Source organism: Rana temporaria, chromosome 3 (assembly GCF_905171775.1).
Source record: "Rana temporaria chromosome 3, aRanTem1.1, whole genome shotgun sequence".
Taxonomy (NCBI): domain Eukaryota; kingdom Metazoa; phylum Chordata; class Amphibia; order Anura; family Ranidae; genus Rana; species Rana temporaria.
Window position 1 is genome coordinate 204544650 of NC_053491.1, and position 14143 is coordinate 204558792.

Here is a 14143-nt window from a genome sequence, read left to right on the forward strand (position 1 = left end):
TGACAGTTTTCATCTAGGCACTCTTTCATGTGTAAATCTCATACCCCTGACAATGGATGACATAAAAGACACTTCCTAATGACCTCTGTACAACCAACACTTGAACAATACTTTGCCTGATCTGAATACACCATTCAAAAACTTGTCAATGAGGTACAGCATTGTTCACATCTCTATTTTGTGAGGTGTCCAAAAGCATTTGGATACCAAAATAACATTGTGGTACCCCATAGACAGAATAGCTTAAAAAGGGTGCAACCAACAGCCCAAACCCCCATCCCATGTGTCTACATTTTCAAGGCCTCTGCTGATCACATTTTTAATTTCCTTACCTTCCTGTCTCTCGCTCCTCGTTTCTCACGCTCGCCTAATTACCGCGTAAGATGCGTAATCACGGCGTAAACCTTTTAAACACTCCGCGTATTTATGAAACCCCGCCCTCGTCACCTTTGCGAGGCCCCTAATCAATGAGTTTAGGAAATATGGCGTTAACTGTGTATGTTCTGGATGCGCTCGAAGATTCTCCGCGTAACGGACGTAAACACGTTGTTTGCATTCTCTACACTCCGCGTATGTATTAAACGCCGCCCTCTTCTCCGCCCATGGCGTAAGAATTCATCTTTTCCACGCCCATAATCTCTGTGGGAAAGGAAAGATGGCGATGTCACACGAGCGGGCACGATGCTCTCATGCCACAAGTGAAGGGACAGAGGCAGGGACGTCCCGATCAAGGAAAAGAAGATATAAAGCCACTAATATGCGGTTCCAGGAAATGGTGGAGTTAGTTTACATCATGCGAAAAAAGGACTATGATGGTGAATTAGGGCCATACAAGACCCCTAACCGCCGAAAGGCACATATTATGGACAAGGTGGCGAGGAGAATGCAGAGGATGTTTGGGATCACCAGGTCCAAGGAACAGCTGAGGAAACGATGGTCAGACTTAAAATTGAGGGAGCCACATCAGATGAAGAAAATACTTAAAATTCTGCGTAAAAGTAAGTAAATATATATTGGGGTTGGGGGGGGGGGGGGGGGGTGGTGATTGTCTGCAATAATGTGTTGCCATGTATATTTCACCATCTGCCTCCTTGGCCTGCTTGTAATTTTAAAGACATGTTGTTATTTATTTTTTAGAACATAAATAACTACATATTTACAAACAGTGTTCTTAGTAAACAACGTAACATCACATAGTTTATCAGAAAGGCTCGGTTATTCCAGGAACAACACACCTGGACATGGCTCACTGGCCAAAAACTTTGTTTGTAAACATTGTGTAAAAGCTAGTTCTAGAAAAAAAAAGTATGAGAATGGGAAAGGCAAACAGGATTCATTCTAAAAACAGTGGTAATAAAGCAGATGTTTTCACATCTGCAATGCAGAGCACCTGTGTCTCCCCAAATCAAAAATGGGTTTTGGTAGGGTCTCCCAGAAATACAGTTTAGGGGGGACATCCATGTGTGTCACTTTGCTAAAAAGGGGCAGGATCAGAGCTTGCCATATAGAAGTAATTGCAAAATGTAGGTTTGGTGAAAGATAAAAGTAACTAAATGAAAGCATCTTCTAAGCAATGTGTGCGATTTATGCTCTCCAATATCTGTGTGCTGATGAGTCTACATTTTTTTTGGTTTATTTCAGGGGAAAGAAGTCGCCAGCATTTGGAGGAGGCAGAGAGGGCCAGACAAGGCCAAAATCTGCCATCTCAACATGTGGAGGAGGAGGAGGATGTGGAAGGAGAAGAGGATGTGGAAGGAGAGGAGGATGTGGAAGGAGAGGAGGATGTGGAAGGAGAGGAGGATGTGGAAGGAGAGGAGAATGTGGAAGGAGAAGAGGATGTGGAAGGAGAGGAGGATGTGGAAGGAGAGGAGGATGTGGAAGGAGAGGAGGAAGGAAGAAAGGAGGAAGGAAGAGAGGAGGAAGAAGTAATTTTGGACTTAGAAGTCATAGCAGATGAAGGGCAAGTGGCGGAAGAACAATTTGGCGAATTGAAAGAAGGTGGATTGATGGATGAAGGAGGAGTCCAAGATGATGGGGAAGTGGTGGAAGAAGGAGGAGTGATTGAAGATGATGGGGAGGTGGTGGAAGAAGGAGGAGTGATAGAAGATGTCGAAGAGGTGGAAAGGAGAAGCCCATCAGGTCAGTGTCACCCTAGCTTGATTCAAAAAAACATATGTAGATAGGCCTCATTGAAAAATAATATTGTAAATGCCATTTTTTTTTTTTGTTTTAGGGGAGGAGGATGGTGTGCCAATATTTTCACGTGCAAGTGCTGCTATAATTATTCAGCAGGTAATGGAGTGCAGCACTGAAATGCACAATATGCGTGAAAGGATGTTTCTCATGGAACAGAATGTAACAAATGTCCTTTTGGAATGCAGCACGGAAATGGACAATATGCGGCAAAGAATGATGGTCATCGAATCTAATTTTAAGAACATTATTGACATGATGGGCCGTGTCAAAGACTGAAACACCCCCCGCCCATCCCCCGCCCCCACAAACATTTTTACAGTTTGAATAATGAATACGCCAAAATTTGAAGATACACACACAGTGTGCCAACATGTGCTATCTGCCATCACAGAATATCTAATGTCTGTGCTTTGTGGGTCCAACCCCCTCCTCCATCCTCAAGTAGTTGAGAGGAAGGGTTTGCTCCCACAAAACACAGACATTGATCACCCATGATGTCAGATAGCACATGTGGCCATTTGTCTGTTGAACCAATGACATTTGGCGAGTTTGCACTGAATGTGTGTATCTTCCAATTTTGGCGTGTTCCAGTGTGAAAGCACACCATGACTGACTGCTGTTGTGAGTTTTTATATTTTTGGAATTGGATTTTGTTACTTTTTGACCATGTTGAACATTTTGGGATACTATAAAGTTTAGACCATAAAGAATAAACAACGCCAAAAATTTTTAAAAATATATATATAGAATTATAAATCTCTCTAATCACTGAATTTAGTGAAGTAGAGATTTGACTCCAAATTCTCACCTAAAAATTTTCTTTTAGAAAAACACACCAAAAACAAAAAAAATGGTTAAAAAATTATTGTTTTTTGTGCCTAAAAAATATGGCCAAAAAAAAATTTAAGGCGGTAAACACCCCACCAAATATAATCTATATATATATATATATGTAAACAATAAATCTAACTATATTTGAGTAAAAAAAAAGTGAACTTGTTAATAAATGTATAATCTGCATAATATTTTTGGTTGAATTACCTGAAAAAAAAAAAAAAGTTTAAAAATTTTTTGAAGACTCCTAAGTACAAAAGCAGGGAGTAATGAAAAAAATATAAAATTATTTTTGGGGTCATGAACAAGCAAAAATTAAAAAAACTTGACCTCAACATTTACAAATGGAGTTGCTTCTTATTTCTAGACTCAATACCCTGTTTGTAGATGAGTGAATACTGTGCAAAATGTGGTTAGTTACTAAAAGTGGAGAAATCAATTATGCATTACAATTGAAGAAGTTAGTTAGAGAACCAGGAAGACAGAAAAAGAGAAAAAGCATTAATGACAAACAACTGTATAAAGTCCAATGGTCTAATTATTTATTATTTTTTAGAATATTCCTTTCTTTGGGGGCCGAATTAGAAAGAAATATGATCTGGCATAGCAATGGCCCCCCGACCCATGAAGTACTCAACATATTTGTCGCGTACCTCACGAGCTGATTGGGGGGCCAAGCCAGCGCGACCAGTGTCCAGCCCGGGAAGGGGATCTGAGGGTAGTCTTGCCTCAGAACCGATGTCGGGTAGGTACGTCTGGGAGTGCCTGCGTAAAAAGTTGTGCAAAATGCAGCAGGCAAATACAACGGTGTCCAATTTATATTCCGCCAGATGTATCGATGTCCTGAACAGGCGGAACCGGTTGGTGAGTATCCCAAAGGCATTCTCGACTACCCTCCGAGCCCTGGCCAACCGAAAATTAAACACACTCCTCTCTGAGGTGAGGGTCCTCTGGGGAAAAGGCCGCATGAGGTGAGGACCAAGCCCGAAAGCCTCGTCCGCTAGGAACACAAACGGAAGTCCTTCCACATTATCTTCATCTGGTGGCAATGCCAGACCACCAGCTTGGAGACGATCATAGAAATCAGTCCGTGCGAACACTCCCCCATCAGACATCCGGCCGTTCTTCCCCACGTCCACATATAGAAACTCATACTGTGCCGACACCACCGCCATCAACACAATACTATGATAACCCTTGTAATTATAATAGTAGGACCCCGAGCGGGGTGGGGGCACAATGCGGACGTGTTTCCCATCTATTGCTCCACCGCAGTTTGGAAAATCACACCGCTGGGCAAATTGGGAAGCCACAGACTGCCATTCCTGTGGTGTGGAGGGTAGCTGTGGGGACAAACAAAATTAGAGATTTAGTACTTTGTAACAAATACATCCTACAAGCATCCTTGTGACAGTTCACAGTATTAAAATTGCATTAGAAAAATGTGCATGGAGAATTTGGGAAATGAAATATATAGGGCCACTTCATTAAGAGACTCCACAGCCCTCTGTTGGGGACAATAAAAGTTTGAAGGGGGGGGGGGGGGGGGGGACACAAAAACCAAAAAGTCCTGTTTGAAAAAATGGCAAGGTGGGTTTGTCCCTAGGATAGCATGCTGGACAGGTTAATATTGGGTAAGGGACAAATATGCAGGTAGGCCAAGAATAAAACATGTAAAGCTGATATCAACATGCATAGGGAGAAAAGGTAACGTTAGTTAAACACACAGCATATCTGGGAAAATAAAAATAAAGTTAGTTGGCCACATTATTAGAGCCAGGAAACTTACCTTAATATACTCCTCATGCATAACTTTGATGATGGCAGCACACGTGTCCGGTATGATGACCCCAAGCGCCTGCGGAGAGATGCCTGTCGAGAACTTGAGGTCCTGCAGGCTCCTCCCAGTCGCCAGGTACCGCAACGTGGCAATAAGCCTCTGCTCGGCCGTGATGGCTTGGCGCATCACAGTGTCCTGCCTCGTGATATAGGGGGACAGAAGATCCAGCAGACGGTTGAATACGGGGTCCGTCATGCGGAGAAAATTCCTAAAGTCATTAGGATTATTCTCCTGGAGTTCCCTAAGCAGAGGCATATGTGAGAACTGGTCACGCTGGCGCAACCAATTCTTGGTCCAGAAACGCCTCCGCCCCCTGTTTCTGGCCAAAGTACTGGACAAATGAACATATCCAGCAGCCATCCCATAAACAGCACCAACTCGCGAAAATTGACGCTGCTGCTCCATCATGGCTTCAAACCGGCCGGCTGGTCAGTCAAGAACACACTGAAACAGAAAGCACTCGCAAATCCAGCACTACCTGCGACAAACGCGTGACAAACAGATACGAGCGCACAGGATGCAACTGCTAAAGCAGAAACAACCTGCTTGCCTATAGCCGAATGACAACTACGTTACCGCAAGCACACGCACTGAACCCGTGAATACACGCTGTCAAAGCCTGGAGACCGAGAAGCGCGAATCAGCTCTAACCAAACCTTCACTAACACGAGCAAACACGTAACTAGCAAAAGAGGAACAGAGGGCGGCGCCATTAACTTTGGTCTTCCCCTTTATAGTGACGTCGTACGTAGTTTACGTGCACGCGTTCCGGTACGACGGGAATTTGGTCCGCTGGTGTGTACACGCCAGCGGAACAAAACACAAATCAGCCTTGTACGCCGGAAACTGTCGGGCAGACAGTTTCCAGCGCACAGATCCGGTCGTGAGTACAAGGCCTTAGACTGCTGCATCTGATTAGAAACAGTACATTCTTTTTCTTTTGAATAGCAGGAATGAAAGAACATTCTTACACTCTAATATGGAATTTCCTTTGTACCTCTGAATGTAATTAAAAAATTAAAAATGTGGTATTTCATTAAGTTTTACCCTTTAAAAAAAAAAAAATGCTATAATGGAGAATAAAATTGTATGCTGAAAATATTTCTGGACACTAAAATACAACTATCATTCCGTAGTAGGGTGCCCATCCAAGAGTTATCATCATGAATTAGCAACCCTATTGGAAATGCAACTACTCATTTTCTAGTTAAAACTACCGACAGTTGTTTATTTGTGTTATGCATATATTTTACATAAGAGAACATGCACCCAGTATTTCTTGAAGCCTTTGCAGGAGAAAAGTAGCAAAAAAAAAAAAAACACTAAAGCCATGTTTTTGCATGCGTGTTTTATGCGTGTTCGAGCGTTTGGAATTATCACATTATTTTGCCCAGAATATTACGTTTATTCTGGTCATTAGAATATATTACTGTAATGTGCAAATGACCATAAATGCACATGTTTTTCATCACAAACACTCCTCTTCAGAACGTGCAAGTGTTTTTTTTCCCTGCTTCTAAATGCCTCAGTCTCTAAACTCCTGTAAATGTCTATATGTACATGGACACATAGGTTAACATGGAGGGTTGTTTATAGGCAGGAAAAAAAAATAAAAAACGTGTCTTTGAGATCAAGTGTGTATGAAGCCTAACAGAGTAAACAGGGCATCACTAAATGGCGGATAACACTCCACGTCCAGACCAAGCCACTGTCCCACCTGGAGTGGTGCAGTCTTGCCATTTAGGAGTCGCTCTCTCCCTGAGACATCGCCACTGCTGACATGCCCACAGCCTGCCATCGGGAGGCAAGACAGTTCTGGATGTAGGCAAAGCTGCCAAGTTAACTTTTTAAGTTAAGCAGCGGGTAATTGGTTGCTTGGCAGTCCTAGCAACCAATCACAAGCTGATTAACAGGAAAAGTTGTGCAACTCTGGTGCTCCATTCAGAACTCTCCTGCCTTCTAACGTCAGCTCCAGACCTGCTGTGTATGCCGCTCTCAGCCCTGTGTAAGGTAAGACAAGGAAGAGGTGATGGGGAGGAAGCCGGCAGGAGTCTGAAGGAGGAGGTGCGTGATATAAAAGGGGGGGGAGGGGAGGACAGGAATGTAAAGTGTATGAAAGAGGGCTGAGGAATGTAAAAGGAATACAGGGGGGATATGGAGGGGAGCCAGGACAGGAATGTGAAGAAGAAGGGGTGATATAAAGGGGGGCTAAGGACAGGAATTTTAAAGGGGCAGGATCCTATGAAGGGGGGGAGGGGGTGATGTGCAGGGGGTACTAAGAATACTAATGTGTTAATGGGATTTTTATCTAAATGATCTGAGGTTATGTTGTGCATGTAGGCAGCCCATTAATTTCAATGGGCTGCCTTACATGCAGAAATGCAGAAAAAATAATTCCATAACCCTATTTTAGTTTGTGGCACGCTGAGCCGCATGGTGCTGCAGCAACATGCAGTTGGCCCGCTAGCAGCAACAAGTTGTATTTGCTGATGCGCGAAGGGTGCTATTAGTAATCAAACATGCTTTTCTGACCTCTGTGGATTTTAGTTCAATATCCCGGGAGTAAACTAGGATGTGGTTAAAGAACGGTTTTAGGTTTTTCCCAAAACTATTTTTTCCTACAAGCAAACTTCCTAGAGCACGATGTGTGGTGTCACATTCAGCTCTTCCCTTAAACCCAGTAAGCATCCAAAGTGACAGATTTTTGGGAATTGTTTTATGGGGTGTATGTATCTGAAATGAACAGGATAACTTTCACCAAATCCAACTACACTGAAGTAATACTGGGCCTGAACAAAATGTGGTGGTTATAAAAATGTAGTTTAATTACTTTGGGATACAAATAGTATTGTATGAACCCTTCACTAACATGGGTCAATAATTTCAAAATGCCAGTGGGTACATTTTTACAAATGTTCGTTTTAGAAATCGTTTTATAATGTTAATGACTTATACTCATTTATTTACTTCGTAGGTCAATGGGGATGTCCAACAATCAGCCTTTCCGCTGTGCTAGGGATGATATCAGGAGTTCTGGCCTCCACTGTTGAGTCAGTTGGTGATTATTACACGTGTTCAAGATTATCAGGAGCTCCAATCCCACCAATACATGCTTTAAATCGAGGAATAGGGATGGAAGGGATTGGATGCATTTTGGCAGGCATTTGGGGAACTGGAAATGGAACTACCTCGTACAGCCAGAATATTGCAGCTTTGGGGATAACAAAGGTGAATTAACATTTTGAAAGTACAGTATTTACACTATTTATTTTGTAAAAGATAATACAGCTCAGCGTTTTGAATTGGCTGTTTTGGCAGATAAGAAAATAATCCCCTCTGCTGTCATGTCACCCACCTGGCTATGTTCAAATCTACGGCCTTTTATTTTTTTTATTTTTTATGTTTTAAATGGAAAAGAAACATGCCTTTGTCCTAAATCCCAGCATCAAAGAAAAACTGTGTTTTAATGCTTTCCTTCCCAGTAGCACTTTCTTTTGCTCCTCCACCACACAATTCAATCCACAGAAGCAAATGAAATACCCATACTTCCAGGTATGGAGGAGCATGTGACTGACTCCCCTTCATCTCATGTGTCAGGGCTGGTGTTTGGCGATTGTGCTTGTTCTGTGACATGGAAATGAAAGAATACTTAGCCTTTTTTAATAATTACTCTCTAATGACTTTCTTCACTTTGCTACCAGGGCTTTAAAGGAAAGGTGAGAATATGCTGCTGAAGAGGGTGGCTTTAAGATAACATGTAAGGCTAGCTTGCCCATCCATGCAATAACATCCATGCAAGTTGGCACATCCTAAGCAAGTAACTGCCAGCTTCCCACACTCCGGATGGACTATATTATGACAAAATCTCATATTGAAATTCCTTAATTAGCACTGAATTTTACAATGTGTGCAGATCTAGTGACTTTTTACATTGATTTTAATTCTTAAAGTTTAATTAAGGGGAATCTTTTTTTTAAAGTTTAGGATAGAGGGGAGATAGATTAGAACACATGTTAGTTTGTATTGCTTTCTGTACCTCTGTTAAGCCCTGTACACATGACCGGGATTCCCGGCAGTATAAAGTCTGCCGGGAATCCCGACAGGTAACCCAAAAACCTGCTCGGTAAGTTTCCCCGTGTACACACGGCCGGGTTTACCATCGGGAAAACTGTGGGGAGAGCTTTGGCCGGGAATCCCGGCCGTGTGTATGCTCCTTCGCAGTGTTTCCCCATAGGAAAACTGCTGGGTTTAAAAATAGAAAGCAGGTTCTGTATTATCCCGCTGGGATTTCCAGCAGTTTTCCTGTTGGGAAAACTGCAAGGAAGCATACACACGGCCGGGTTTCCCGGCCAAAAGCTCTCCTCGCAGTTTTCCTGGCAGGAAAACCGGTCGCGTGTACGGGGCTTTAGGGAGATTACCCTTCTCTATTTGTCCTGTTTATCATTATCATTGAAAGTGAAAGTAAAAGAAAGTCACAAATTGTGGGTTGTCCCCAGAAAAGTAATAGAGGGAAAAGCTTCCTATGGGGACACTAGTTCTCGTGACTTGGTGGTCCCCAATAAATTCCCTTAATTTGCAGGGATTTCCTTTCACTTCCTGTTTGGCTATGGGACACAAGTGAAGAAAAATCTCTGCAATGGGACACAGATGGCGGACAAAAATCGAATTGAGCAAAATAACCCTCCCTTGCTCTAGCCCAAATAAAAAAAAATAAAAAAATGTGCCCTTAGTTCTACTTTAATCTTTTTTTTTTCCTTTTAATCGGATGACATGGACATCACATTGGGCCTCTCTATTCTGTGCATTTTTTTTTAAAGGGGTGATTAGAGACAGGTGCTTTGTTTTATTTTTGAAGAGTGTTCGGCCTCGTACACACGACTGTTTTCCTCGACAAAATCCATCAAGAAAAATGCTGGCAGAGCTTTTTTGCCGAGGAAAACGGTCGTGTGTATGTTTTTCTTCGAGAGAACTGTGGATCTCGACGAGAAAAAAAGAGAACATGTTCTCTTTTTCCTCATCGGGAGTCTCAATTTCCTCGTCGTGTTTCTCATCGGGCTGGTTTACGGCGAGAAACACGTTCGCGCGTATGCTTAGAAACGCGCGCTTGCTCAGAATAAAGTATGATTTAGGAGAGCACCTTCGGTAAAAGTAGCGTTCGTAATGGAGATAGCACATTCGTCACGCTGTAACAGACTGAAAAGCGCGAATAGTTCTCTCACCAAACTTTTACTTAACATGCAGTAACATGAGATTAGTAAAAGCAGCCCCAAGGGTGGTGCCAGTGGAATCAAACTTCCCCTTTATAGTGCCGTCGTACGTGTTTAAGAACGACGAGATTTTGTCTTGACAGTGTGTATGCAAAGAAAGCTTGACAAGATTCTCGACAAGCCTAACAAGAAACTCGTTGAGGAAAATGACGTTTCCTTTACGACGAGATTCTCGGTCGTGTGTACGAGGCCTTCCACTTTATTATTGTTTTATTTATATTTTAGGAGAGAACGCATTTAACAATGTCAGGGACTGCAAAATTTGGCAGAAGAAAGAATTGAAAATGACAATATACAGTTCTTCATAAAAAATGGCTTAAAGGAAAACTAGTACACAGGGCCTAGAAAGGATTTACAGTAAGTACATGGTTGGACAGTGGTTAGTTAAAAATTGATAGGTGTAGATGGAAAGAGTAGAGGCATTAACTAACAGTTTTTAACGGTTATTTTCAATCAAGTAGAGGATACAAAATCAATTGGAGGGTTATTAACCACATAGCAACCACCGCACGCACATATACGTCTACACAATGGCACGGGCAGGCAAATGGGCATACCTGTACGTCCCTTTAAATTTGCGTGCCTCGTGAGTGCGCTTGCGGGTCCTAGGAACTCGATGTTTCTGGGTGGCTCGCAATTGCGGTCGGCAAAGGCAGAACAGGGGGATGCCTTTGTAAACAAGGCATTCCCCTGTTCTGCCTAATGACATGCAGGGCAGCCATCACAAATTTTGGGGCCCCTTACAGAGCTGTAGGCAGGGCCCCCCTGGAGCAGAGAACTGGGGGGGCCTTCCCCTCTCCTGTCGTGAGATGATAAACGCGGTGGGGGTTGTAGTAACGAAAGTGTCATCTCTTGGTTTGGTGCTAATGAACAAAACAAAGTCAAGTCTTCCCTTCTCTGTCCTGCCACAAGTTAAAGGTGGGGGGAATCAGACGAAAAAAATAAAAAATAAAGAAAAATGAAAAAAAGGTGTGTGGGGGGGGGGGGGGGCAAACGAAAAAGAAAAGGGAGCAGCTGGGTACCTTACAGGTGTAATGCCTGTACCCCCCTGATGGCGGCCCTGGTGACATGTCACTGATCGAATGTTCCCTGTGATCGGTGATCAGTGATCATTGACGTGTCACTGGTAGTTCCTCCCCCCTAACAGTTAGAATCACTCCCTAGGACACACTTAACCTCTTCAGCGCCACCTAGTGGTTAACCCCTTCACTGCCAGTGTCATTTTCACAATAATCAGTGCATTTTTATAGCACTGATCACTGTAAAAATTACAATGGTCCCAAAAATGTGTCAAAAGTGTCCAATGTGTCCACCATAAAGTCTCAGTCACTGTAAAAATTGCAGATCGCCGTCATGCACACGTGTAGTCTGAAAACTGGCCAGGGTAGATGCAATATGTGGAAGCATGTGCAAATAATCCAAAACTCCCATAATCCCCAGGTTTTTTATACTTTGTAACAAGTTTGCTTTAAAGCATTAGATAGACAAAAGACAACCATAGCTTTCACATAACACAATATATTCTTATACTTTTCTTTATTATTTTCTAGGTTGGAAGCCGTTTAGTAATGCAGACAGCAGGAATCCTTTTAATTATTCTCGGATTGTTTGGTAAATTTGGTGCTATTTTTATTACAATTCCAGAACCCGTAATTGGAGGAATGTTTATGGTGATGTTTGGAATGATTGCTGCAGTGGGTATTTCAAATCTCCAGGTAAAATTATGTATACAATACTCAGCTATAATAAGCTTTTAACTTACCACTTGCCCTCCAGAAGATTTACCTCCTTCATGACCAGGCCATTTTTTGCTATACTGAGCTTCACTACTTTAACTAACAATTGCACGGTCATGCAACGCTGTAGCCAAACAGAATGTATATGTTTTTTACACAAAGCTTTCTTTTGGTGATATTTGATCACCTCTGTTTTTTTATTTAATTATTATATAAAAGAAAAAAGACCAACAATTTAAGAAAATATTGTATTTTCTGCTATAAAACATGTCGCATGAAGTAAAAAAGTGGAATCTCTTAATACATTTTGGGCAAAATTTATTCTGCTATATGTCTTTTTTTGCCTTGTGTTATGGTTTATAGTGGTATGCTAAATGGTATACATTATTATGTTAAATATTTTAAAGTCTATATCCAAAAAAAAAGTGTTTTATTGCTGTCTATGTCCTCAGTGGTGAGATTTCTGCTCAATTGCTGTGTTGGTGAAACCAGGAAAAGTAAAGAGAAGGTACAGGAGTAACTGGGACAAGAAGACAAAGAGAACAAAAAAAAAACCTGTTAGAACTTCTGTCCTTTCCCCAGTTTAGCAAATACCGTATATAGTCGAGTATAAGCCGAGTTTTTCAGCACATTGTTTTGTGCTGAAAATGCCCCCCTCGGCTTATAATCGAGTCACCTTTTTGCGCCTGATCTCCCGGACTTTGGGGGCTCGGTACTGGCTGACCATAGGTCCTCTGGATCTTGGCACACATGTAGCCCCACTCACTCTTCCTCTATAAGTGGAATAGTGCCGGGGAGCACAGATTTTTCAAATCCGGCCACCCCTTCCATAGACTCCCATGTTAAACGGTCATTTCTCCGGTGAGTTTGGGGACCTGGTACCGGCCAGTCGTAAGCACACATGTAGCCCCATTTCTCCTCTACAAGTGTGCCAAATTTGTTGTCTGGGGGGACCTACGGCTGGGGAGCACCGATTTTTCAAGCTAGGCCCCCCTTCCATAGACTCCCATGTTAAGCGTCAGTCTAGGCATGGGCGCAGTGAGGCATGCGCATGCACATTTACACAGTGAGGCAAAATGAGGCACAGTGTGGCATGCAGATTTACACCCTAGGCTTATACTCGAGTCAATACGTTTTCCCATTTTTTGGTGGTAAAATTAGGTGCCTCGGCTTATATTCGGGTCGGCTTATACTCGAGTATATACGGTAAATGTGCTTCTGTTTTTGTCTCTGTTACCGTCAAAGAGATATCCCATCAATTCCTGCTTTGTCAATTCTCACCTGGAAAGGAAGTGAAAAAAAATCTCCCCAACAGGAACAAAGACAGCAATAAAAACATGACATAGCTTTTCACCGTTCCCACCTCTGTACTAAAAGAAAACGCTTTGGCTGGTATTGGACTTTCCCACATAGACCAATGAGATGCTTTGATACATTTTTCCAGGGAGTAAAAAGTAAAAACTTTCTTCTCTCCATTTTCTCTTTTGTTTTGTCTTTTCATAGTTTAAAAATTAAAATGAAATCCGTAATAACTATCTTCTAGCTATGCATATGCCTTATCTAGTTTGGATTCTTACTTATGACTTATGCAATAACTGAACAAAAAAAAAAGTCTAAACCTTTAATTTTCTTCCTGTTCTATGTTGGCTTGTGGCCAGAGAAGCTATATATTTTATATACTGCAAATTAGTTCACTTTGGCGTGGAAGCAACTGTCCAATGTTTTGTGGTATCTAGTAAAAAAAAGTACAAAACCAGAAATAAAATTACAATTACAAACAATAATGACAAAACACAATTAACCATTTAATTAAGGACCTTGACTGTTTTTCAGATCTGGCGTTTACAAGACTAAAACATTTTTTTTTGCTAGAAAATTACTTAAAACCCCCAAACATTATATATAAAAAAATGTTAACACCCTAGAGAATAAAATGGCGGTCATTGCAATACTTTTTGTCACACCGTATTTGCGCAGCGGTCTTACAAGCGCACTTTTTTTTCTCCATAGGCGACGTTTAAAAAATTCTATAGGTTGCATCTTTTGAGCTACAGAGGAGGTTTAGAGCTACAATTATTGCTCTCGTTCTAACAATCGCAGTGATACCTCACTTGTGTGGTTTGAACACCGTTTTCATATGCAGGCGCTACACACGTATGTGTTCGCTTCTGCGCGCAAGCTTGTCGGGACGGGGCGCTTTAAAAAAAACATTTTTTGTTTTCTTATTTATTTTTATTTATTTTATACATGTTTACACTGAAAAAAAATGG

General features: G+C 41.9%; 1 protein-coding gene across 2 annotated transcripts in view; it reads left to right on the top strand.

Moving 5' to 3' along the window:
- Positions 1–14143, top strand: part of LOC120932057 (solute carrier family 23 member 1-like) — a 210628-nt gene that overhangs the window by 154596 nt on the left and 41889 nt on the right. For both annotated transcript variants that reach the window (XM_040344158.1, XM_040344157.1), the window contains exons 8-9: positions 7845–8098; positions 11688–11852. In XM_040344158.1, coding sequence (XP_040200092.1) covers positions 7845–8098; positions 11688–11852 — 419 coding nt within the window. The remainder of the gene's footprint in view (positions 1–7844; positions 8099–11687; positions 11853–14143) is intronic.